We start from the raw sequence: 24,141 nt of genomic DNA, 5'->3' as shown, positions 1-24,141 counted from the left end.
GCGGGGGAATGTGAAGCGACCTCAGAAGAACCACTGTCTCTCGCAAGCAAGGGTCCAAGGGGCGGTAGCGCGGCAGCAGGTACCGCTGCGCCGGGTTGAGGTGAACGGGGAAAGCTTCCGTCCCGCCAGAGCGAGACCCCCAAAATCACCCGGCAACCCCCACTCCCACTCGGTTGCTCCCCCAGCCCTCCCAATAAATAAAATGGAGCTGCGCAGGCGGGGCAGGTTCCCTCGACCTCAGCCCGACGACCGCGGCTGGCTATGTGTCGACCGCACAACTATCTGCATCCAGGATTCCAATGCTTCATTCTCCCTCACTGCGACAATCTGGAGACGAACGGCCATAAAGAAAAAGAAAGAAAAACAATTGCCCTTGTGTTCTAGCAGAAACAGACTACGTAGAACAGCCAGAGATCGACAGGTACCAGTTATGACATCACCTTCGTAACCGCCCGCCGCCAAAACCAACCATTTCCCCAAGACAACCAGGAGTTGAACCCCGATTTACCACCACATGGTCCGCCGGCTCCCGTGGACCCATCCGCACCTTAAAGTCGGCAACGCCGCTAAAGGGAAAGTAACGTCCACGGCAGTAGCTACCGCTGGTACCCAGACCACGACCATCACCAACAGAAGCAACACCCTCCCTCATCTGTGTGCGAAGATGGTCTCCCGAACTCCGCGGGGCGGTGGTCGGCGGCTCATGTACAACAGCAACTACAGCCGCAGCAGCGCAGGTGGAAGCGCAAGCCGGAGCAGAACATACACCCCCAGAAGCGACCGGCACACCGCTGGGCAGACGGGCTCCTCCCCGTCGCCTCCCCCGTCACAGAAGAGGCGTCTCGACGGGCTCTACCTGGAGGGGAACTGGTACTGCAACTGTACGCCGCGGCAGCAGGCCGTACAACTCCAGGTGAAGAAGAAGAACGCCAACCACGGGCGCTTCTTTTACAAGTGCGAGAAGAGACGGGGCGGGTGTACCTTCTTCCTCTGGGAGGAGGACGCGAAGAACCGGGCCGAAGGGTCCACGTTGACCCTGCCGCCGATGCCGACGGACGGCGCTCCCGCTGCCGGTACCATCCAGACGGCGCAGGTTCCGACGCCGAGCACGGCTTCCGCCAATAAGATCGCCTCGAGGCCCACTACCGCCGCGGCAACAGCTGCGCCGCCGTCGCCGTCTGTGCAGAGGAGCGTCGCCAGGCAGAAGTTCCTAGATACCTACTTCTCGACGACCCGACCGACACAAGCTGCCCTCGAGGCGGACGGTCCACCGGACGAGGTCGGGGCTGAGGCATCACCCCGTCCCGCCAAGAGAAAAAGGGTGCTCTTCGATTTCGAGTCGGACGACGGCGCGGACGAGTACGGGCTGGGCGACGTGTCGTCGGACGAGGAGAGGGCGATGAACGAAGCCATGGAGCGCAGCGCCAGAAAGCTCCGTGGTGCGGCGCCACTGCTGCCGCCGCCGTCGCCGTCTACGCCCGCAGCGCAGCGCACGGTGCGGGATGGAGCCGCCCTGCCCACGCCGCAGACGGTCACACGGACGCTCTTCCCCGACGCCAAGCGGCGGAGGCACGACGATGCCGGCCAGTCCCCTAACACGTCCTTCTCCACGAGCACGGGTACGACCGCCGGGGACGCGGGGCCGTGCTCGTCGACGCCGTCCAGGGGAGAGGAGCAGCTCGACCCGACCGAGGAGGTGCTGGCGCTGCTGGCCGGGCAAAAGGTCGACGACGCGACGGCGCGGGCCGTCGGGGACGTGCTGCGGCGGTTCTCGATGCAGGCGAAAGGGCTGGCCCGGGGGCGGGAAACGGTGCGGGCGGCGCTCAAGGCTAAGGACGAGAAGATTGCGGCGCTGCAGGAGCGGGTGACGAGCCTGGAGACGCGGACCCGGGCGCAGAGGGAGGAGATCGCCGACTTCAAGGCGGGCATGATGGACCTGTACTCGAAGCACTGATGGGGTTCAAGGGGCCGGTGGTGGTGGTGGTGGTGATGGTGTTTCGGGACGGAGTTCTGGAATTGAGGAGGAATACACCCTGTGTTACGTGTCTACGATGGGTAGCGGGCAGATGACGGCAATGGTAATGATGCATTCTTGAGTGACTAGTACCTCACGTGAGCCTTTGCGACAGAGGTGAGCGGCCCCTGCCTCAATCGAACCAAACCCTACGTATTTCCTGTTTGCTGCCCTGGAGAACATACGACTCCCACACAACGCATGTAACTTCGGGCAAGATCGGGGCACGCGGAGAATTTACAGCCTCATAATAAAAATACGTATTGTAACAACAATCCATACCAAACGCCGAATCCATGGGGCTTGATGCCCTCAAATGTGCCAACCACCAATTCCACCAAGTATATGAACCCAAGTTACGAGCCAGGGATATCATGCTTCTATAAAGCTTACTGGGCAAGAACCTCGCGCAACATGACAAGGAAATTTTCCTTGAGTTTGTGAATCTCGGAGACAGGCGGCTTGGTCGGTTCGCCGGCGCTCCGGCGAAGCCTATCGCGTCTCTTGGCACGACGGCGACGCTCGGCCTCGATCGGGTCGAGCTCGTCCTCTTCCTCTGCTTCGTCCTCTTCTTCATCATCATCATCGTACGCCATGTCTTCCAGGTCCATCTGATCCAGGCCAAAGTCTGACGATGAGAACCCTGTGGGAGCAAGATCCGGGCCCCCATTTCCTTCGGCGGCCATCTTCTGTCGTGTCTTGTCGTGGTGCCACTTCTTCCTGGCTTCTTGCCATGCGATGAGTTGGTTAACCTCCTCGATGACCTTGCCCTTGTCGATGATGCCCGAGCTGACGCCTCCCTCGAATAGGGCATTGATGTTCAAAGTGCCGTTTTTAGGGCCCTTTCTGAGGAATTCTAGGATGTCTTCGATCCAGCCCATCAGCTGGTCGAAGAGCCCGTTGTCGTGGGTATGGACCTCGTGCACAAACTTGTAAAAGTTGTTCTCGTGTCTTTGGCAGAGGTCGATAAATGCTTGTACGGTCTGGTTCGGATCTGCCGACGCATCCTGCTCCTGGCACTTCTCCACGACCTACAAAGCCTGTTAGTACACGCCCGATTATATAGCCTGCATGCAAGTCTGCTTACCTGGATCATGTCATCGATGAACACAGCAAAGTCGGTAACACTGCTGTAAACATTGGCCGACTTGTATACCCGGACAAGGGGTTCGTAGAAGATAGTGAAGAGGTCGCGGAACAGCTGGAGCGTGACCGGTTCCTCCACAAGCTGCAGCATCATGGCCTTGTCGTGTTGCCTGGTGCAAAGTTTCAAGAACTGCTTGAGGTACGAGAAGAGTTGGGCTCCCTGCTTCAGCTCCTCATCGATGTTCTCGACAGCATTGTTGAAGGCTACGTAGGCGTTGTAGAGTCGGCCGATTTGATCAGAAGTCAGGCTAGGCTCAAGGAAGTCAGAACGCAGGATGACGACAATCAAGTCCATTTCCTCGGCAGCGGCCTCTTCCCGAATGGCAAGCTTGATATGCTCCTCGGCCTCCGTGTACATCTTCAACTTCTTCGTGAAAACCTCGTCGCCGATCTTAGCGGCAAGAGTGTCGATAGATTTTTGGAAGCTCTTGATGCCGTCGTTGAGCGTAAGCGAGAAGATGCGCTGCAGCAGCGAACGGGTGCCGAAAGGTTGCGCCAGGAAGATGTCCAAAATACCAGACATGACGGCCGCTGGGTTCGCAATCCTGATGACATTCTTGATGACGGTATACGGAATGAGCGAGTGGATCCTCTTTGCCTGGGCAAACAGCTCGGGAGAGTTGTCCTCCGCCAAGAACAAGTGGTATATCGTGGCAGCAACCTCAATCCGGAGCCACTCGGCGAACTTTCGGTACTGAATGCTGAGGTCCTGAATTGTCTCCTTGTCCTTGATCTCTTTGAACAATGAGGTGAGGCCATTGCGCTCAACAATCTCTTGGCGGAACCTAAAGTTTGTTAGTATTGCAGAATGATCACAGCAGCATGTAACGTGACATACTCTTCCATGTAGATATCAAGCTCAGCTGCACGCTTCCTTGCAATTTCGTAAAACTTCTTCTGTTCCTCCACACGCATCGCATCGACTGCCCTTCTCTGCTCTATGTCGTCGATATCGGCATCGGTCGGCGTGATCGGGTCCCTTGTGAGAAACTCCTCCATGGCCTTTGTTTGCGCGATCTGGGGGTTCGAGAGCAGGGTGCGGATGAAAGCCCGGAGAGAGACGCGCTGACTCTCACGCCACAGCGTCACCTGGCCATTCTTCTTTGTGTGGAAGGGCAGGGGGCTCTTGGGCCTGCTGTCAGTTGACACGCGAGGTGACCTGCGACTGGAAGCTGTAGAGGTTGCGCGTTTGTGTCCTGATTTCCGTCAGATATTGCACAAATACGGGAAACAGAGGGTGAGAACTCACCTAGCACCGACAACTTGGTAGATTCCTTCTCGTGCGGTGCGAGGCCGGTCATCATGGTCGACACTGACGACACGGATGATGCAGAAGAATCCGGACTGCCGCCGCCGGTCAGAGAGAACAGTCCGGAGGTTGTTGTGTCCGACTTGTTCTTCTTGGGCAATGTGGGCAGAACCTTGCCGGGCAATTCGAGGCGTAACCTCTTATGCAGTCTAACGAAATCGCCGTACCGTCTACCGATGAAGAACTCAAGCTCGCCCTTGCGGTGTATACGCATGACGAACTCCTACTCGCAGTGTTAGTAGCCGCCCCGGCGAGCAATGACAAGGGTAGACTCACAGCGTGCTTGTGCGATCTAATAGTCTTCCTCTCCGTCGTGATTCTGACGGCCGCAATGTTCACATCCCAACCGTTGATGTAGTTGCCTTCAGGCACAGCGTGCATGACACCCGTTTCAATGGCGTTGCTGTCGACGACCTCGATCTCGGAAAAGCGTATCCTCTCCTCGAAGCCGGAGGAGGTCTTGCAGCCGGACACCATCATCAGCTCGACGAGTTTTTGGCATTTTATAGCCAGTTTGCGCCGCTTGGTCTCTTCAAGTCTGTCTTCGGAGGAGGAAATGTTCTTGGTCGCAAAGGATTCTAGGAACTGCGGATAGGAAGACACCGGTAAATCAGCAGGACGGTTCTGGAGGAGGGGGCAAGGCACTGCTGGGCAGCGATGGAGGCCCTTGTACTTACGACCTGGAGCTTGTCCTGCCAGAACTCCTTTTCTCTGGCCTTGTCGAGGAAAGGGAAATCGCGGACATGATGAACAAAAATGTAGCGGAGGATAGGAAGCTCGGAATCCAAGGGAGAGACCTCTCCAACGTCGGATTTGAAGGGGGCGCCGAATCGCTTGAGGGCCGTAGGTGAGTTGAGCTCGGAGATTTCGTACTTGACTTGTTCTGAAATCAGCTCGCGCTTGAGGTCTAGTAGAAGTAAGTGTTAGCCGAATTTGTGCTGTTTCCGTTCCAGCACCAACCGCATGATCACGTACAATGTTCCTCCTTGCCCGTCAAGGACTGGCCTGGCGGGGGGTTGGACATGTTGCTTCTTGAGCGGACAGGAAGCTCGACTCTGGTGGCCGGTGCTGGGACCGCTTGCGCCGGGTCTACAGCAGTGCCATTCGGCAGCTGTTCTTGCGATGTCGAAGCCATGGGCGCCGTCTTTTTGCGTCTTCGGACCACTCTCAAGGCCAGCGAAGTGATGGTATAATGCTCCTTCTCCTGGTGCCAAGCTCGTAGGGAGAAGAGGAGTGTTGCAGGTTTGGGAGGATGAGGACTTTGTCGCAAGAGGTAGTGGACAAGCTGACTGGCGTCAGAGCAACAGCTGGGACGAATGCGAGCGAGAGACAGAGAGGGACCCGACGTAATAATCAATTTAGAGCGGTACAAGACCCGCAGGGTACATGGTGACTGCGCACTAGGCACCTATGGAGGTACTTGAGGCAAGGTAGGCAGGTAGGTGGTGTGCTAAGTTAAGGTAGTGTACTCCGTACACTACCAGGTACCTATACCCAAGGTGCGCGGCAGATCCAATGGGCAGGGGCCCGGGGGGTGCCGGGTGCGGGCCCAGATTTCAGTGGGGGCGCTGGCTGTCGGGTCACTCAACGTAACGCGCGTATGGCGGGGTAGGTAGTCAAGGGCGTTTCTGCCGAATACGGCTCTTGCAAGCAGCAGTGAGGCGTTGGTAGGTAGGTAGGTAGGTAGGTAGTGGACGAAGTAGCTGGCAGTCAATGTCCTTGTTGCGGGTGTGCCGTTTCCGCGGGTTTATGGTGATTTTAAAGGGGGAACCCGGCCAAAGGGCTTTTTTTAGGCTATTGCCCAAACCGCTTAGGCTTTTCCCCCCGCGTGCTGTTTCTGCCGTCTTTGGGAGGGGGGCTTACTCGTTTGTGTCCCTAGCCCCTCTCTCATCTGCCCTGGATTCAGATGCTCTCTTCCCTGTTTTCGCTCATTAGCTCTTTACTTGCAGCGGTTATCGAGGGTCTTTTCGGGCGTCCGGGGCCAGTCAACGGAGGGGCCACGGCACGATGACACGGAGAAAGACGAGACGAAATGAACTCTAAGGTCGGAGAAGCTGTGAAGCGAGGGCTGTCATTGAACACCTTTGTGGGTGTGCAGCAACCGCAAAAGTCAGCTGCGCCTACCTAGGCGAAGGAAAGGGAGGGGGGCAGAAAGATTGGCATGCTTTGGTTCCTCTCGCGTCAGCCCAGCGCAATGGATATCTGGATATCTTAGCTCGGGGAGACGGCACACAAGCGTCGTTTGGCCGGAACAAGGGGTGGGGGCAAAAAAACAACACCGGCCGGCCAAAGCAGCTAAAACGAAGCAGGGGGGGGATGCTTGCTTGAACAAGGCATCGCGTTCCGCAACACGCCGAGATACCCTAAAAGGACGAGGAATGTTTTGGGCTCCAGTCTCCTCTCCCCAGTGTCTTGTTTAGACTTCAAGGTACTACTTTTGCAAGATGGCTTCTTGCCAGTGATGCAAGGTGACGCTTAATCGATGCTAGTAGGTAAGAGTGAGCGTGAGATCCGTAGAACCTCCGGGGGTGAAGAGAGGGACAAAAAGTGGTGGGAAGAGTACGGTAGTTGATTTAGGCGTCAGCGATGACTGAGTTGCGTAACGACTAACAACAGCCCAAAAAGCTCCTTCTGTCTACTCCTTCATCCTTCCTTCCCTTCCCTTCATGTTCCCAATATGGATGCAGTGCGGGCTACAGACTGCGCATGACTATTGAGTTGCGTCTTTCTCGAATGAGGCTAGCCACCGCACCGCAGCAAGCCGAGCCCCCTCCAAGTGCAACAAATACCTTAAACTCCCAAGTATTGAGGCCCGAGTGACGCCGAGAGAGCGTGGCGGTGACGATTGTCGGCAAGAGTTGGTTGCTGTCGAATATTGACCATGGGGGGCGTGCATGACGTCGCTGGGCACCCTCCTCAGGTCTACCACCCAATCATTAGGCCGGGAGCTGGATGCCGAGACATCGACTCAAGACAGGGACAGGACGGCCCTTCACCTCGTCGTGTGCAGCCGTCATTCCCATGACACGACTCACACACTTCAGCCACATTACCTCCTCGACTTGCCTGTCTTCTGAACTCTCGGTACTGCATCACGTCTATACCGGTAGTAGACTTGTCTGTGTCCAACTGATGTTTCTCTCCCACCTTCAGAAACACACACACACACACTCTCTCTCTCTCTCTCTCTCTCATGTTCCAGTGCGGCGACAGGGCAGTCCCTTGCCTCAGTGATCATGACTTGCAGAAGATGCACCGTGCAACCATGCAGCCGTATCGCTCTCGTTGACTCACCGGCCCCCAAATCCAACACCAGTATGATAATATTACATGGTACGTAAACCAAGCTAGGCAAACCGCCAAACAAGCGTGGGAAAAGCCCTATCTCCACTACGGAGACAACTGTTTGCTGTCAAGGCCAGTCAGCCTCAAGCCTTGCCATGGCCAAGCCCGCAGACGCGCAATCGTTGTCGCCATCGACTTCCCTTGGGCCTTGCCTCCGGAGGAGACCGAGCTGTCGTACAGGACAATCGACGCCTAGCGCCGGGTGAAATCCGCTCGACACTGTACCCTTTTTTTTTCTTCTTCTTTTTGTTCTTGATCATGCAATGATTTACAACGATTTCCTGCCCCCACCGTATCCACTTGCCAACAGAGATCCGACCGTTCGTTGCGTTGGCCTGTTTTTTCAATTTTACTTTTACACAGCCATACCTAGCAACCTAGCTAGTTCGTTATTGATTCCTGCCAGACAGAGTAGTTTTCCTCGTGCTCTTCCGTCTCCACACGCGCCAACCCCCATTTGACGCCGTACCCCCCCGGATACGACAGAAGCTCGACCATGACGGTGCTTCTGGAACCCGCGGCCGGCGGAAACTCTACGTCTGGGTCCAGGCGTAGCCTTCATTCGGTTCATGAAACGAAACCCGCTTGGAGAGCCTAGAAGTGACGGGACTCCGCCTAGCAACGCTGCAATACATGTGCCTATCCGGCTACATACGGGTTGCCGGGACGCTTAGGACGTGGACGCACGGGTGTGGAGTCGCGTCGTCGGCTTTCCGGAGCGGCGCCCATTCGGGTAATTATCGTAAAGGGGGTAAGGAAGGAGAAGAAAGAAACGGGGACCATCGATGTGCATAATTCTCATTTAAGCCGCCGTTCGGCCTGCCCGGTCCCCAGGCTCGCCGGGACGGCATGTCATGTACCTGTGCCGCATAACATTTCAACCAGTTTAGTGACCTGCTGGCCTGATGACTCCGGATTACTCAGGCTACTACTGACCGACCGACCAGCTAGCTTCGATGACGAGATGGGGTGATGGCAATCTGTCAGCGTCATCCACTCGTGTCCGTTTCTGCTTCCTCGTCGGGGCAGAATGGAGGGGCCAGAGCTTCTCCAAGGGGAATGGGGTTGGCCGAGGTTGGCCACTTCATTGCCGCGTGTTTCCGTATTCGGTACGGCTTTGTGTGCTGATCCAAACAAGTCAAGTGAGACGTTTCGTTTCGCACGTTCACGTAGCCTCATACAAACCCTAGATCCGGCTGTTCCAGTCAAATCACCAGCTGGTCTGTGTCATGAATAACCACGCCCTTATCACGAACGAAAAAAAAGTGCGAAGTCGTCGACACAGCGCGTCCGTGAACGACTTCTTTAGACACGTGTGAATGGCGCCTTGGACCGGATACGATATCCGGCACTCGAAGCAGAGGGGAAGATGAGTCGAGACAGCCAGAGATACGAGTGACAAGACCAGAACACCACCGCCACTACATACAATATGTCGAGCTGGGAAAACCCCCAAAAAATGCAGATCAGCTTAGTGGACTTTGGACGGGCCCAACGAAACACGGTAGCCCAGGTATTCGGAGTGCCTTCCATGCCGTATCAATGCCACTCATGCTCCGTAACTCGCAAGCTGATGGTGACTGCAGGAGCCCCCCTTTTCAACGGGTTGAGGTCATTTCAATCCAAACCCGCTCTCTGCGGCGGGTCTATGCAAACACACGACATGCTATTCACTCGGAAGCCTTTACAGCATTCTGCATCTTGCAAGGATTGCTGGCCCCTTCTCCATCTGGCAGGTCCTCTATTCGAACTGTTGATCTCGGGTTCACTGGGTGAGTATGAGCGTTGTATAGGCCAGGCTACCAGGTCGTCTTCGACGACTTGGCTGATCAACATCCTGAGTTATGAAACGTTACAAATATAGGAACTAAACAGTGTGCTCTCTTGGATCAAAAAAGACAGCTGCTCGTTGTTTGGATAACACTATGTATGTGTATATATATACAAGTGTGTGTGTGTATACACTCATTAGCAAATAGTAGAACGGAGATAGATAGCAATCAGCATTCTTGATGCATTTGTCTGTCGCTTCCCGACCTCCCGGAAAACCATCAATTAGCCATCTGAGCCACATTTCCATTGATTCACGACCCTCGTTTGCTTTGCCTCCAAAGCTATCTGGAGAGCCGACGAATGGCATGGCCCTCCTTCTGTTCGGGCTTCCATATAGCTCACTGCCCAACCATCTCCGTTCATCTGACGAGGCAGTCCATACGAGGAGGGCCATGGGTGACGACGAAGTTTCATCGTAGCGGCTCGTCAGGAATTCAGATCCTGGAGGAGTAGCCACGTACGTTCCCCGATCTGACGTGGTTTGCAGGCATCTGTAAAGGACCCTTCGACTTGGCGGGTCCATCTGGCCGCCAACGACATTCTAAAAGCGTTTCTCGGCTCGATCGAAGCAGCAGCGGGCTAACACGGTCCAGAGATTTACGAGGAGGCGGACTGAGAGTTTTCTCCAGGGGCTCAAAGGAAGATATAAATCACGTAGCTCTCACGATTCCCACCGAAATGTCAGTATCGAAAAGGAAACCATCTAGATGACCACCAAGGATAGCAAAGTAGGAGATAAACTACATAGAGCCTTACGTACATTCCCTCCTAACACTGGCAAAGGGTCAATATAATCGCAAATATCCCACCAGACCCCCCTTGATGTGCAGACTCCTATTGTGGTTTATGCTCAGGGGGGACGAAGTTGACTGTAGCAGCGAGTGGTACACCAGAACACGCATGGGGGATTCTGCCCCTGGCTTGGGATAGCAACACACCCACGGGCGATAAGCGGGAGAGTGGTCAAGTAGCAAACGTCTTTCTTTCCGGGGTATCAAATATTAGTATGCGTTGGCCGTAATGCGATTTCCATCCTTCCCTGCAGTCTCGAGAGAAACAATACCACGCCCCCCCCACGAGTCTTCACAGCTCGTCAAACACCCTCAGCCGGTCCTCCTCCTCCCTCTCGTTCCGGTCCTCCCACAGCGGCGGCAGAGGTCCTCCCCCTGCCCCGGCGCTCCTGTTGACCCCCCTCTCGAGCCCCTTGAGGCCCGTCCCGCCCCCGATCTCGGCGCCGCTGTCACCGCCGAGGTAGTGCGCCCCGACGAACAGCACGATGAGCACGGCGAACACGACCGACATGACGATCCATATAGTTCGCAGCCTCTTGCGCGTCTTCTCCTGCCACTCGCGATCTGCGTTCTCCCATCCCTCGATGCGCCGCCTCACGGCGTCGACGCGTCCGCTCAGCCCCTGGATCCGCGCCCGCCCCGTCTCGACACGGCCCTGCAGAGACGCGATCCGCGCCTCCTGCTCGCCGAACTGCCCAAACTGGTCGAGCTGCGCCGCCACGTCGCGCGCCATCTGCTCAGCCTGCTCCTCGAACTCGCCCGTCAGCTGCCGCGAGGCCACCGCCAGCTCCTGAATCGCTGCGACGGTGCTCTGCAGCATGCTCTTCTTCTCCAGCACTGAGTAGTATGTTTCGTCGAGCCGCCGCGTCGTTGCCGTCGAGAAACCGCTGAGCTCGACCAGTGAGTTCTTCAGGCCCCTGTGACGAGGAAAAACGAAGGAGAGTCAGCTTCCATGTATGGTTTTGATAGTCCACCCGCAAAAAAGGGGCGTTGTGTGTGTACGTACGTGACCCGGCTTGCCGTCCGGTTCTTCTCCTCCAATAGCACGGCTGCCTTGTCGACCTTTCTCGTCCTCCTGGGCGACGCGGTCAGGGCTGGGTTCTCCCCGCCTCCAATCATCGGCCCTACGAGCGCGCTGGTCCTCCGGCTCGAATCCGGGGTCCTGCTGGGCGTCACATGCTCCGACCTCGGCATGTCAAGCGAGCTCCGCCCGCCTGCGCCGGGGCCCGGGGCCCTCTCGTCCAGCAGCAGCAACCTGTCCCTGTCCCGGCGGCTCTGCGCGTTGAGGTGCAGCGCGTGCTGCGTCGGGTGGTGGTGATGGCTGTGCCGGTGTCGATGCATCCTGAGCGGCGGCGAGAACTCGGTGATGGAGCGCGTGACCTGGTGCCGCGGTCGCCGAGCGGGGAGTTGGGCTACTGCGGTGGCGAGTGCGGAGGGTCTCCTCTCGTCGTGACCGCTCTTGCTGTGGTTTTGACTACTGCTGCTGTTGCTATTGCTGTTGCTACTGCTGCTGCTGCTGTTGCTGCTGCTGCTGCTACTCCCGCTGTGGTCGTGGTTTTTGAGAGAGTTGCCGAGGGCGACTGCCGTCGCCAACGTCGAGGCCGACGCCGACGGCAATCCGAAGCCGTCGTTGGCTGACATGGTTTCACCCTGTTTCTTGTACCCCTCTTCTCTTGTTGTACCAGTATCTAGCCCTCTCCCTCTTTCGGATGAGTTCGACTAAAAAAAGGCGTTCTACTACAGCCGCCGCGCGCAAACCGCACGCGCCAGTGAGTGCGCAGCTGCCGACCAACCACTTTTTGGGATGGGCCCAGGTAAACTTTCACCCCTTGGCTCCCCCCGTTGGGACGGTCAATGCTTTTGAGCGTGTGTTTGATAGACGGGCGATGGACAGGCTTGCTTGGTGGCTGTTTCCTTGCAGATGGGAGGGAAGGACGCGGTGTGGAAAGGTGTGGAGGTGGAATGTGCACGGTGTCGAGGCGAAAGCTGGTTGACCGCCGGTGCGCTCTCTCTCTCTCTCGGCCAATGACGCACTTTCACATGCAGTCCCCCTTGGGGGAGGACCTCCATTGTCACGAAACGTCGTCTGAACTTCACAACAAGCACGCTCACAAGGTTTTGTATACTTGTAATCAATAACGAGGTAGAAGAAAAAATAACATCAAGAGGCTTCATGCTATGCGCTTATTGTGTCTATGCACACTATGCGACCATGATTCGAACCCCTTGTCTGGATCAGTTCCACCCCATCATCTGGCCTTTTCTTTTCTTTTCTCCTTTTGACCTGTTGACACCAACTGAAAAAGCTCGGATGGCTAGCCTCATCGGGCTACGTTTCTGTAGTACAGGCGTACAGTACATATGCTTTCGAAGGTTTGGCTCATCCCCCCCCTCCCCTCACCCACCGGCCCTGAGCCTGGCCTCCGTATCGTTGTTGTATATCGCTTCTTGTCGCAACCTCGTGTCTCGAGGAGGAGGAGGAGGAGGAGGAGCCGCCTTTTTAGCACAACGTTCGCCCTCGCATGAGCCCCTGTAACATGTATTCTGTTCGCCGAGCTGTGCAAAATAGGGCGCGGTAGACCAGACTCCTTCTTCACTTCTCTGAAAATGTTTCGGTGTCTGTTCATGGGAGACCGGTGCTGCCTCTCCTGATAGGTTGTCGGCGTCGAGATTCGTTCGCAGTGCCCGCCCCAACAGCGGTCTACCCGCAACGCAGCTCATGAGTTGATGAGCTTGTTCCGCTTTTCCTTCCTCTTGAGTCTCTCCACACGCTTCTTGTGCATCTTCTCTGCCATCTTCTCGTAACGCTCCTTCTCCTCCTTGGCGGCTCTTCTGTCCTTGATGGCCTGGATTCGTTGCTAGAAACAAGTGTCAGCCTTGCCGGCCTGTGACAGAGTACAGCCCAGATGGTGCAACTCACCTTGCGCTCTGCTTCCTTCTCGTCCTTCATCTCTTTCTCTTTGGCCTTCATCGCGGCCATCGCAACACGGTCCTTGGCGCGCTTCTCGTATGAGGTCAATCCTGACGTCGGCCTAAAAGCCCTTTTCGTTTCGTGCCATTGCTTGCCTGGAAGGGAGACAGGGTTAGTTCACCGAAGCCCAGGTTGCCCAAGAATGGAGCTGATCAGATACCATTCTTCCGCATGCCAAGAGATTTGTTGCCAGCGGCAGTGTTGGTTTGGGGTTCCGCAGCCGACATGATGATAAGCTCTTGAAGAATTGCGGGATCCAAGCTGTAGGAACGTTAATTTGCGTAGTTAAGATTCACTGCTCTGTAGATGGCTTGAAATCTGCCCTGTCGGGACAGAAAATTTCGAGGTACGTCTGATTGGAATGCGGCGGGTGGGAGGGGGCAAGGCTGCCGACCAGCCAGTCAAAAGCAGACGTGGCGGTGCGCCCCATATAATAAGGACCCGTGTATGTGGCTGACGGCAGTTTGCTCTCCAGGGTCCTTCTCCTCCCGGAAGCCAGGGGGCGCGTGGGAATGCACAACCAATTGATTGACCAGTTTGCGACAGAAGCGGCATCAATGCGACCAGCAAGCAAGGGAGTATGTCTCCGGCTTCCCGCTGACGATTCGTAGTGCGCAATCGCTGCGGCGATTGCTTTTCTGTTCGCTTTTTCCGTCGGAGTCGACTCGGCTTGTGTCACTTCCTTTACGCTTCGGGTAGAACACGTCTGGTGGGACGCGTTGGAGGCCTTTCAGCCGATCATTTGACATCTCGGCCCTTTGATGCGGTGTCCGATATTCACCCCGAGAAATTTCCTACCGGCCAACAGCTCTATTCCAACGGTCGTGGCTTAGGGCTAGGCCTGATCTTGAGACATTACGTCGTTTTATGCCTCGGGACAAGGCCAGCTTCAGATGGGCGCTGGAATGGACATGGCTGCCTCACGGCGGGCAGAAATGGTACTGACGGATGAGCATCCATCTGGACGGAAACAATGTACACTACCAGACGAAGTGGACTTGCAAATTCGCTCTCCAGTCTCAACCAGACAGATGACGGCTGATGTCCACACTTTCCGGTGGCGCGCGAAACTGCCGAGATGATCCAGGCAGATGTTTCTTTTTTCCCCTTCCCCTTCTGCCAGTCACCGACTGTGTTGGGCATATCGAGTTCCGGAGTCGTGATCCCTGTTGCGGGATCCATCGGAGCCGTTCTCCAATTGTGCCCTGCACTGCCCAAACCTGGATATCCCAGAGGGCAACCCCAGGTTTCCGAAGAGAAGGCCTCGAGTGATCTTCGTAGATGCTTTCTTGATCAGCCGAGCAGGGATGTCCAGGTGAATATTGATGGGGTACTTGGTAAAGACCTGAGGGTTTTTGGATGGCTGGCGCAAGATTTTGAACGGCGGCGGTATCCAACAAGTTTTTGTGATGACTGGGCCATCGCTCGCTCCATTTTCATTACCGAGGGCGGCGAGGGGGCGTGGGGTCGCTGGCTGAAAGCGGCGGCAGGTCATCTTGCAGGCGAAATTAGTTTGGGTCATCCGCAATTCGACCAAGCCTGGTGCGCTCTGCTTTGCCGCCAACGAACCGTTGCGGTCGCCGGGGAGGGCCACCCACTGCCCACAGGCTGGCGTGGGCAAGGAAGGATGTGTATTCTTAGAAGCATTTGGCAGATCGGATCGGATATGAAATGATGCAAGTTAGGATGCTTTAGGCCGGACCCGCGCTTGCAATGACTGGCGAGCCTCCATGAGAGGAGGAGAGGTCGGGGAAAAGAAACAACAATGGACAAGGGGAACAGAACGAAATGGGACTCTGCTATACCTACTACTAGGGATTGCGCACCCCGGTCTGGTGGGGATGGGTTCCAACCAAGGAGGCAAAGCATCGTCACGAGGAGGATTTTGCTCACCTGCCGGGAGATGAGGGCTTCCCAAGGGGGTAACTGTTCCTGATTTCCCCATGCGAGTTTCCTGCTTCACTCGTGGCGGGTTCGATGCGAGTCGGCATGTCATTCATCTCAAGCTGCAAACCGATGTGCTATGCCGTGGTATGCCATCCCAAGTGTCGACCAAGATCCCAATGTGCCGAATCAAGGCAAAATCCCTCTCGTCCTTATCAAGCCGCCATCACTCCTCAATTGGTCCGTCGCGTCATGCAGGTCCGTCTGTGCCCACTGCGAGCTGCATACGCGTGGTGGGCTTGGATGCGACATGGCAATTGACAGGCCCGACTCTGGTTGGTTGGTGCTTGGGGCGACGCGGAGGCGCGGAGGTTATCATCTGCATCTGCTCTGCGGCCACATCTGCAGCTCTCAGAACGGGGTGGGAAAAGGCACCAATGCGTAGGTAGGTACAGAAGTATCCGTACACTGGCCAGATAGGGTGGTCGGCCAGCAACGGGCTGGGGGGTGCCGTCTGTTTGTTGATGGCGGCGCTCGTCTCGTCGCTCGCTCGCAATGGCCGACTCGAAACAAGTGAAGGGTCAAGAGCTGAGGGCTAGGCCGCACTAAGCAAGCTGGGCATGCGCGCTGGCGTCTCCTTGCCGTGGACTCGCGGGGTGACGGCGCCGCGTCGCACAAAGAAACTTTCCACCTTTCCTCCAATGGAGACAGGCGAGCGTTGACTGAAGCCAAGGCTGACGGACCGAGGTGTTCCCATCAAACCGTCGTCTCATGGCCAGCTCCTAAGGCCGCCAGTCTTTGCAACCGAGTCAACAACATGAGGCTCCCAGCCGTGGCAACGATGACAAAAAAAAAAAAAAAAAAAAAAACCGCCCCAAACTAAACTTTGGGACCAAGCCGCGCGGTGCTGCCCCCTTTGTTCCCCTGCCAAACTTGCAAGTGTAGAGGAGCAAGCCACTGGCGAGCTACTACGACAAGGCTGTCATCGCCGTTTGCGCCGCTGAAGGTGTGCAGGAGGACGAGACATGCGAGGTTGAAGCACTGGACGCCGTTGTTTGTGCCGTTGTGCTTCGGTAAACGGGCGCCGTGTGCATACAGACATAGGCCTAGGACCATTCTGTACTTCGTAGGAAGAGGTGTGCATCACAGTTCTGGTCTGCCGTCAGTGCATCCGATTCTGGGGTTGCGTCGTGTTGCCTCCCCTCCCTCTTCCAGGCCCCATCAGCTCCAACCGTGACATGCTCCCCACCCCACTAGGAGGTCCAATGGGGGCATCAGGAACGGGGCGTCAAATACGGGAAACATGGGAGAAATAAGGTACTGACCCCGTCCCATCCCATACGCGTTTGCATGCTGCCAATTATCATTTGGAGACCATACTATGTACGATGTATGCGGTGCCCAGGGAGGGGGAGGGTACTGAGCCGTCCCAAAACAGGGCGGAAAAAGCCAAACAGACGCATATCGACAACACTACCCGTACCCCTCGGAACGCCTCCTATAACGCGAGGTACTTGATCCTTCACCTACGCGTGCACTCGAGGGCTTAACCTGACCAGCCGTGGTCCCAGAACTCGGCACCCAGGGCTTTCTCTCTCTAAAGGCTAGGAGGAAGCGAAAGAGAGAGAAAAGTAAGCAGATCTGACCCGAGCACCATCGGCCATCTGGCCGATTGATTTGATATGGGGAGAATGGGAGGGGTATATTTGAGGCTTGGAGGAGGGGCTCTCGTCTCTCTGGGCCTGCCGCCTGGGGGTGCGCGGGCGTTTTGAGGCCCAGCAACCCCAGCAATGGAGAAAGAGCGGGATAAAAGTAACGAGGGGGGGGCCTTGGCACATGCGTTTTGCACCCTTGACCGTCGTTCTTCGTTCTTGAGACCGTTAACCAGTCAGAGGCCACCATGGGGATTTGATCGCGGAGGAGGAATTTGGTTCTTGTGCCGCCCCAGTGCCCCATGCTGCCATCCGGTATTACTACGTAAGCCACAATCGGACGCCCCATTGAGCCCGCACACATCGCCTGACCGCTTTGGCTCTGCTCTGGCCATGGACGTCAAGGTGGAACGAACCGGAGGCGTTGATCGAATCCCAAGATGCGGCGTGGGTGTCGAATTGAATCGAGTCGGCAATGGGTCCGGCGGTGTCTTTATTGGGCGTTGAAACTTGGCCGGGTCACCCGGGGTCGGGCAAAAGAAAAGAAGGTGTTCAGGATACGGGATTGAAAGCCAGCTCAAGTCCTGTTCTAGGATGAAGCGAAAGCGTATTTCCGATACTTTGGGCAAGGCCGTAGAACCTAGGAAAGATTGACCAGAATCATAACATGATTCGCACAGACTCGGCCTAACTTTGGCCCTGTACCTGCTTTCTTCTTCCTTTCTCTTCGTCTCGTCTCTTCTTGTTGACCATGTCAAGGCTTGTTGTGGTGGCTTTCTCCCAGAAGTGCCGCAAGGGGCGGATGGCAGCGATGGTGATGGAGGGGGTGTGTGATCCAAGGGAGCTAACGCCGCCAGCGCCGTTTATATACGGTAGGCAGGTACCTTGCAGAAGCTGTTGGCAGCCGTTGTTACATGGCGTTTGTTAGCCAAGGAGGGAGACGCTGCGATGATTCGTCTGGCTCGCAGCTGCCATGCGCAGCTCATCCGGTTGTCGGTCTCAGCATCGGTCTAGGTAGCCCTCTCAAGATCTCCAAGAGGCACCTGATCAAACCCTCGGAGGTGACCGTGAGCTGAGCCGAGCCGAGCGAAACTGAGCTGAGGCGGTTGCTCAGAGCAAGTAGTCAGTGGGTTTAGCTGACGGCCGATAGAACTTTGATGATGTTGTTGAGCTATTATGCTCGCGTGATTTATTATTGAATTTTTTTCTTCATTTCTTTGACTGCCCTAGGCAAGGGAGACTTCTTTGTATGCTTGTATGATCTTGGTCTTGGTTTCGGTCCTGGTCGGCCACTTCTGGGCGGCAAAAAGAAACAACCGGGTACAGGCTGCCAGCTAGCTGTCTGTGCTGTATAGTACATCTTTGTCAGTGTTATTCCCCCCCCTTCTATTCATAGGCCGGCCTGGGAAGGCCATAATTTGCAAAAGAAAAATCATGGATATTGAGCCCAGGGTATCGTGGCTTCCACACCTCGCAAAAAAGATTGATTAAAAAATAGAAAAAAATAAAAAGTAAAAAGCACGACACAGCGTGCACTTGAGCTCTCAGCGCCTCCACTCACTGTCTCCTGCCCACTTGCCTTTCCAGGTTCCTTTGTGACTTGCAGCGACCCAACCATCGTCAGATCCACCGACTAGGCGATATAGTCTCAGACTATCTGCAGAGCCATTTCAATAAGAGGCAGGTTCCCTTTGCCAAAAACAAGATTTTAGCACAATGGGCCATGGACTCGAGACAAATGAAAGAGAATAGTCAAACGGCGTTGGAAGGCAACGCAACGGAGGGGGGGCAACCTCGTCAAGTTAGCCAGACTAACCAGGCCAACCAGAGGCCTATGGCCAGATGTCGGACCGCTAAGGGGACTCGGGAGAGATGGGCTGTGTGGCCGGCCACCCAAGGACGGCCGGCTCTTAGTACCGGCTCTTAGTACGAACTGCTGTGGCTGCTCCCTTAAGCACCAAAGGGGTTAGCAAAGAGTATGGCAACCAGCACCTCACCACACTCACCCCAGCGACGCGAATAGGTACTTGCCCTAGCATAAGGTGTGGTGTCGTGATACGCTACTGCATAGTCCCCCTTTCCCTTGGTACCATGAGCCAGTTGCCCAGGTTGCCCAGGTTGCCCAGGAGCTGGGCGGCTTTGAGTGGATGGTTCACAAGAGGGAGTGCAGGTACAGCTGCAGGGCGAGGCATGTATCTGCCAGGGCCCGTCCAGTCGCTGCGACGTAGGATAGCCACAGGTGCGTCCAAGATAGGTACGGAGGCAGAAGATGCCATAGACAAGTCGAGTGGAAAGATACCTACCTAGGTAATAAACGGAAGGGTTCAGGCGCCGAGCAAAGGGTTTGTTGTTGAGCGTCTTCCTCGTAGCGGTCGGTGGTCACGATTTGGTCCAGGGATGCCTTGCTCGTCGATCAGACTCTGGGGCATACCTGTACGAGCTCCGATAAGTTGCCTAGATAGGTAGGTCAGCAACAATGGTAACTGGATGTTGCACTCGGCGCCGTGTGCACGCAGTATGGGTTTACGCATACTCCGTTTGTAGAAGGCTATTCGTGCCCTACCTACCTAGATGTACTACTATGTCGATACTCTCTCTACCTAGGTATGTTGCCAGTAGGTAGAGTACGCACCTCTGGTTTCCCCCCCCACCGTCTGATATTGAGTTGCATATGTGTGCACTGTAACCGCCGTACTGCTTCCTCTCGTATCGCAGCAGCGCCTGTACCTTTTTGGCGGTTCATGGTGCTGTCGAGTACTTGCTCGCTTGCTCTTTGGCGCGTTGGGTGTGAGTACGCTACGGCTGCTGCCCCATCAACCTGAGCAAGCCCCCCTGGTTGTCCCTGCCTTGCTTGTGTCCGGGCTCTGAGGACTTGTTGGAATCACAATCTCACCCCCTGGTCAGCATGTCCCTGCCGCTGCTCCCTCTTCTCCTTCCTTCCCCCTCGTGCTGTCCCCTCCCCCCTTCCACTCCCCGAACCAGTCAGTCCAAACCAAACTGAGATTTTCCTTCCCCACCCCCTCCCTGTCCACATTTGCACACACCCTGCCCCCATCATCCACACCCCAACCGCTGGACCCGACTCGTCGCTTCTCGTTGGTGTGTGTGTGTGTGTGTGTGTTGTGTGCGTGCGTGTGCGTGTGTGTGTGTGTCCCCAATTCTAATCCCAAGTCCACCCATCCATCTCATCCTCTCTTTAGTCTTCCGCGTCGCAACCCCCTCTTATTCCTATCAACTCTTCCCCCCCAAACCTTTCGAGGCCGTCGTCGTTCACTGACTTCTGTTTCGTGGTTCAATTCCAGCTGTAAATCTTGCAGGTTTGCTTCTGGTTTTGTACCGTCCGCTCCTTAACAACCTTTTCAATCTTCATCTTCGATAAATAGCATTTGTCTTACCTGGTCGACCGATTCTGTCACGTACGCAATCGTGAACGCCAATTTCGTCCAATTCCCATCGTCAACGCGCCGCATTCGACATCCCCCCTCCGAACGAAAAGGTGTCTACTCGCCCACCGGCCTCAAGTTTTAATCCCGTGTAGCGAACGCTTCGCACTATAAAGGCCACTGTTTGCTTAGACGTTGATGCAACAGAATTAATCACCAACCCCGTCATCGCCTCTGCAAATTGCCCGACGCGCTGTCCGCGTCAAGAACCAAGCGATTTCCCTTCCTCACCGACCGACGGCCATCTCGCAACCGCGCCCTCTACATGTCCTTCTACTAGTTGCTGACCGATCCTGTAGCCGCAGAGCGGCTCAGTTTAACATGGCAACGACTGCTGGACCTGAGACTATGACGGGTTCCGCCGGTACAAAGGTTTTGGACCAGCCTTCGATGCAAGCGATCTCTCTACCAGTTATGATGGATGCTTCTACCTCCTCCCCAATACCCTTTTCAGGACCAGGCTCCCCTCGAACAATGCCTCCTTTGCCGAACCCGCCTTTTGTTTTCCCGGCAAGGCCATCGTCCGCCTCTGCGCCTTCTTCTATCTCTAGAGCAACGGGACGACGGCCTCTATCCGCGATCGAGATTCATGACCGGTCTACCTTCAGCATGGCTGCCGATTCTGCCGACCGACCTTCAAGATCACCTGCGCTCCCCAACTTCACATTCAACCCGGGTGCTTCGCTGTCGCCGGACACCAACTCGCTTCTTAGCCCTCCGTTGTCCCCGCCGCCCGTGTCCCCCAGACTTGTGCCATCGCCTTCACGACCAACTGGGGTCGGACACAGAAGAGGAGGAAGCGAATTTGTTGGAGGGAGCATCCGTTCTGGAGATTCTATCACAGTGACGGGTACAAGCCCAACAAGATCCGAGAGTGGCTTCGCATCCCCCACCTTCCAACTTCCACCCCCAAAACCCGCCAACCGCCGCGGCCACGCCCACAGACGATCTGCGGCACTATCAAGCCACGACCTTTCTCTCATTGTGCAGCCCTCAGCACCCGGAAACATGCGAGGTAATAGCGCGCCAACCAGTCCAGCCGACTATGACCGGCGTCTGGGAGATCAGAACGGAGGGTTGGACGGGAAGACGCTGAAGGGCGTCGAATCCGAGCCGGTTCTCAGGGTACCACCAGAGTTCACCAGGCCCGTGACTGCCGATTCAGGCACTTCGAGTGACAGAGCTTCACCCGCGGAGAGGCCTGCGACCCGTGCCCGCGTTGGATTCTCTGACACTTTAGAGTTCATTCCCCGCCCCCTATCAATGGTGTCTAGTGATACTTCTAGCACCGTGACGGCACGGCCTGGTGGACACTCTGTGTCTGGCAGCATATCCTCCATCATTTCTATTCCAACCACCGCCAACACGGGAAGCGAGCCCGTCATTCCTCTCGTGCTCACTCCGTCACGGCAGACCAACGGATCGAGACCCAGCACTGCCGGGGCCGTCCTTGAACGATCCCAGAGCATTCAATCCGTGGGCGCGTCTCCAAGACGAAGGAACTCGATTCCCACACTCATCAACTTGCCCGAGGCGGGCACTGTTGGCCCTCCGATGCCGAGCCCAACCAAGACCCCGAAGCGGTGGTCGTTCTTTGGACTCGACCCCTTCGCCGCTGCTGCATCGCCGCTACGCGTAAGGCCTCTGAGTTCCAGCTCTTCTGATTCCGGATCCAAGCCTCACAGTTCGGCATCTTCTTCTACTTCTGAGCACGTCTCAGATCCGATTACGACTCTAGGCATCTCGGAGCAAGACGGTCAAAGACCTGACGGCAAAAAGTCGAAAAAGAAGAAGAAGGTCAAAAACTGGGCGGGGTCTATTTTGGCTCGGAAAAGCAAGCCGCGCAACAAGAAATGTAAGGATTTGGATCTCTCAGGCGACTCGGCACGTCAATTCGAGATCCCTGAACCAAAGGACGAAGCCCTAATGACTGAGCCCGAAGTCAACATTGAGCCGGTGACGCCGACACTCGTGGTCACGGACACTTCTAGCCAACCTCAGAACTTGCAAGAGTGGAAACCCCGTCCTTTGTCGGCCCAGGATGACACTTCTTTCCCCATGATCGATTTGGATGCTGCTCTAGGTCCTTTCAACACTCCTCTAGGCAACAATCCAGAATGGGATGCCGCTCAGCGAGCCGCCGCCTCTACCAAACGCCAGCTTCACAGCGCGCAAGGCATGAAGGGCTTTAGTGGCCCAGGAATGCACTACCATAGGCGCGCTGAGAGTGCTCCCGAAATGGTACCTTTTGAGGCTGCTCGCTTCGGGATCCACCGCTTTGGTAGCAGCTCAACCATGGCCGATGTCTTCGAGGAGGACGAGGAAGACGACGAACACACGGGCAAGTCCGCGTCGCTTCACACCAACAGCGGCAGGAGGGTTGCGCAAGATAGCGATGAATCGTCCGGTGACGAGGCCACGCCGCCTGCGACCAACACCGTTAAGAAACCCATCCTGGATATTGCGCCTGTCGCGTTAGACGATGCGAGCATCCGCGTAGCTCCCGCCGCCGCCGACAAGGATGCGACTAAGGTGGCCGCTAGCATGAAATCCGAGAAATCTCTAGTCTCTTTGCAAGACGACGTAATTGTCGAGGAGCCCCTCATTCCGGAGATGTCCGAATTCCGCACAAGCTCTATCTTCCAAGAGAAGTCGGAATCGACTGGCTCCGCGACTCCCTCGCCGAGGAGAATCCTTGCGAGCAAGGATCTGTCTCCGGTTGACGTCAGTCCCCTTCACCTACCGACCTCCTCTCATGTTCCTGTCAGTCCCTATTCAATGAGCCACGCTTCCTCATTCCCGTCGCCTCGTTCGCCCATGTCTTACGATGCGCAGCGAATTTCCACGGCCCCGTCCTCGGTTAATGAAGAGAACAATTTCCAGTCACTGCTACTTGGGGAGCCTGGCCCGGAGGTCAGACTCTCTGTGGATATTCCTTCATTGACGTCCAGTCACTCAACCATGACCAGAGACAGCTCGTTTGCAGCCAGCAGTCAATTGAGACAGGATCCCATTCGGCCCGATCAGCAAAGGCCAGTTTCAGTATCTTCGGCAGCCTTTGGCCGCCGCAGATCCAGTCTTGCCAGTCTAAGCAGGCTTATTAGCAGCTCCCACGGCGAACGCAGCAAGCTCTCAATGGAAGTCCCATGCGATGGTGAGAACGACAAGAAGAACAAGTCAAGCAAATCGAAGCGACTCGGCCGGATGATGCGATTCTGGAAGCCCAAGGACGACACTTCGGCATGAATTTCTTCCGGGAAATACATTTCGCCCAATCTCCTCCCCGCAATGACCGAGTGATAGGTCATCATCTACTCGGCCCCGACCTTATATCACAAAGGTGGCCTCACGACGCATGTATATGGAATTCTTGTACAACCTTTTGCGCATTCTCTCTCGTCGGACAGTTCGGCGGGGTTATGTTCTTCCACCATGGAAGGGGGTGTTAAACGTCTCAGTCGTGGGCCTCATTGGCGACTGAAAAGTCCATCACGCCCTTATTTCTTGAGGAAGAGCAATTATCGCTTGTTGCTAAGCCCTGCATACATGCGGGAATGAGCAGTACTTACGGGCCAAATACTTTGGGACATGGATTAGGCGTTTTATTGTGATGATAGCATGAGCAGCAAGTTGCATGAGCATAGCAGGTATGCGGCTGTATGTCTTCGTGACAACTGCGAGGGGCGGAAACATGTGGTTCACTGATCTCGTCTCCCAACTCGGACATATCGGGGATGGACAGCGAATTTAGTA

At 55.9% G+C, this 24,141-nt stretch overlaps 7 protein-coding genes across 7 annotated transcripts; 3 read left to right on the top strand and 4 right to left on the bottom strand.

Annotated features, from left to right (window-relative positions):
• Nucleotides 1-664: 664 nt before the first annotated feature.
• On the top strand, nt 665-1,954 carry LY79DRAFT_664711 (uncharacterized protein; the record flags this gene model as incomplete). The annotated part of the gene is made up of 1 exon (XM_060562945.1): nt 665-1,954. The coding sequence occupies one exon, from the start codon at nt 665-667 to the stop codon at nt 1,952-1,954; it is 1,290 nt and encodes a 429-aa protein (XP_060420923.1).
• A 346-nt stretch (nt 1,955-2,300) lies between these two features.
• On the bottom strand, nt 2,301-5,801 carry LY79DRAFT_18671 (PX domain-containing protein). Its single transcript, XM_060551354.1, has 7 exons — nt 5,445-5,801; nt 5,147-5,376; nt 4,746-5,054; nt 4,410-4,692; nt 3,999-4,356; nt 3,102-3,945; nt 2,301-3,045 (listed from the first exon to the last, which is right to left on the bottom strand). The coding sequence occupies exons 1-7, from the start codon at nt 5,602-5,604 to the stop codon at nt 2,404-2,406; spliced, it is 2,826 nt and encodes a 941-aa protein (XP_060420922.1). The 5' UTR covers nt 5,605-5,801; the 3' UTR covers nt 2,301-2,403.
• Nucleotides 5,802-10,730: 4,929 nt separating this feature from the next.
• Nucleotides 10,731-12,079, bottom strand: LY79DRAFT_664709 (uncharacterized protein; the record flags this gene model as incomplete). The annotated part of the gene is made up of 2 exons (XM_060562944.1): nt 10,731-11,355; nt 11,445-12,079. 2 exons carry the CDS (start codon nt 12,077-12,079, stop codon nt 10,731-10,733), a joined length of 1,260 nt encoding a protein of 419 aa, XP_060420921.1.
• Nucleotides 12,080-13,064: 985 nt separating this feature from the next.
• On the bottom strand, nt 13,065-13,799 carry LY79DRAFT_18589 (uncharacterized protein). The gene is made up of 3 exons (XM_060551348.1): nt 13,570-13,799; nt 13,359-13,504; nt 13,065-13,296 (listed from the first exon to the last, which is right to left on the bottom strand). The coding sequence occupies exons 1-3, from the start codon at nt 13,634-13,636 to the stop codon at nt 13,156-13,158; spliced, it is 354 nt and encodes a 117-aa protein (XP_060420920.1). The 5' UTR covers nt 13,637-13,799; the 3' UTR covers nt 13,065-13,155.
• A 426-nt stretch (nt 13,800-14,225) lies between these two features.
• LY79DRAFT_18594 (uncharacterized protein) lies at nt 14,226-15,214 on the top strand. Its single transcript, XM_060551349.1, has one exon. The coding sequence runs from the start codon at nt 14,488-14,490 to the stop codon at nt 15,082-15,084; it is 597 nt and encodes a 198-aa protein (XP_060420919.1). The 5' UTR covers nt 14,226-14,487; the 3' UTR covers nt 15,085-15,214.
• A 1,374-nt stretch (nt 15,215-16,588) lies between these two features.
• On the bottom strand, nt 16,589-17,470 carry LY79DRAFT_18572 (uncharacterized protein). The gene has a single exon (XM_060551347.1). It carries the CDS (start codon nt 17,307-17,309, stop codon nt 16,767-16,769), a length of 543 nt encoding a protein of 180 aa, XP_060420918.1. The 5' UTR covers nt 17,310-17,470; the 3' UTR covers nt 16,589-16,766.
• Nucleotides 17,471-20,997: 3,527 nt separating this feature from the next.
• On the top strand, nt 20,998-23,634 carry LY79DRAFT_503971 (cell wall proline rich protein; the record flags this gene model as incomplete). The annotated part of the gene is made up of 1 exon (XM_060553461.1): nt 20,998-23,634. One exon carries the CDS (start codon nt 20,998-21,000, stop codon nt 23,632-23,634), a length of 2,637 nt encoding a protein of 878 aa, XP_060420917.1.
• Nucleotides 23,635-24,141: the final 507 nt, after the last annotated feature.

This window comes from Colletotrichum navitas, assembly GCF_030913465.1.
Source record: "Colletotrichum navitas strain CBS 125086 chromosome Unknown LY79scaffold_1, whole genome shotgun sequence".
In the NCBI taxonomy this organism is placed as follows: domain Eukaryota; kingdom Fungi; phylum Ascomycota; class Sordariomycetes; order Glomerellales; family Glomerellaceae; genus Colletotrichum; species Colletotrichum navitas.
This window is presented reverse-complemented; position numbering and strand designations above follow the sequence as displayed.

Excerpts from the sequence above, each read along its gene's own strand:
- LY79DRAFT_18671 (XM_060551354.1), bottom strand. The coding sequence starts at position 5,604 with ATGGCTTCGACATCGCAAGAACAGCTGCCGAATGGCACTGCTGTAGAC. Across the intron at positions 5,055-5,146 it reads GGCAGGACAAGCTCCAGGTC|TTCCTAGAATCCTTTGCGAC; the intron begins GTAAGTACAAGG and ends TCCTATCCGCAG. Across the intron at positions 4,693-4,745 it reads TTAGATCGCACAAGCACGCT|GAGTTCGTCATGCGTATACA; the intron begins GTGAGTCTACCC and ends CACTGCGAGTAG.
- LY79DRAFT_18589 (XM_060551348.1), bottom strand. The coding sequence starts at position 13,636 with ATGTCGGCTGCGGAACCCCAAACCAACACTGCCGCTGGCAACAAATCT. Across the intron at positions 13,505-13,569 it reads TCTTGGCATGCGGAAGAATG|GCAAGCAATGGCACGAAACG; the intron begins GTATCTGATCAG and ends TCTCCCTTCCAG. Across the intron at positions 13,297-13,358 it reads AGAAGGAAGCAGAGCGCAAG|CAACGAATCCAGGCCATCAA; the intron begins GTGAGTTGCACC and ends ACTTGTTTCTAG.
- LY79DRAFT_18594 (XM_060551349.1), top strand. The coding sequence starts at position 14,488 with ATGATCCAGGCAGATGTTTCTTTTTTCCCCTTCCCCTTCTGCCAGTCA.
- LY79DRAFT_18572 (XM_060551347.1), bottom strand. The coding sequence starts at position 17,309 with ATGTGTGCGGGCTCAATGGGGCGTCCGATTGTGGCTTACGTAGTAATA.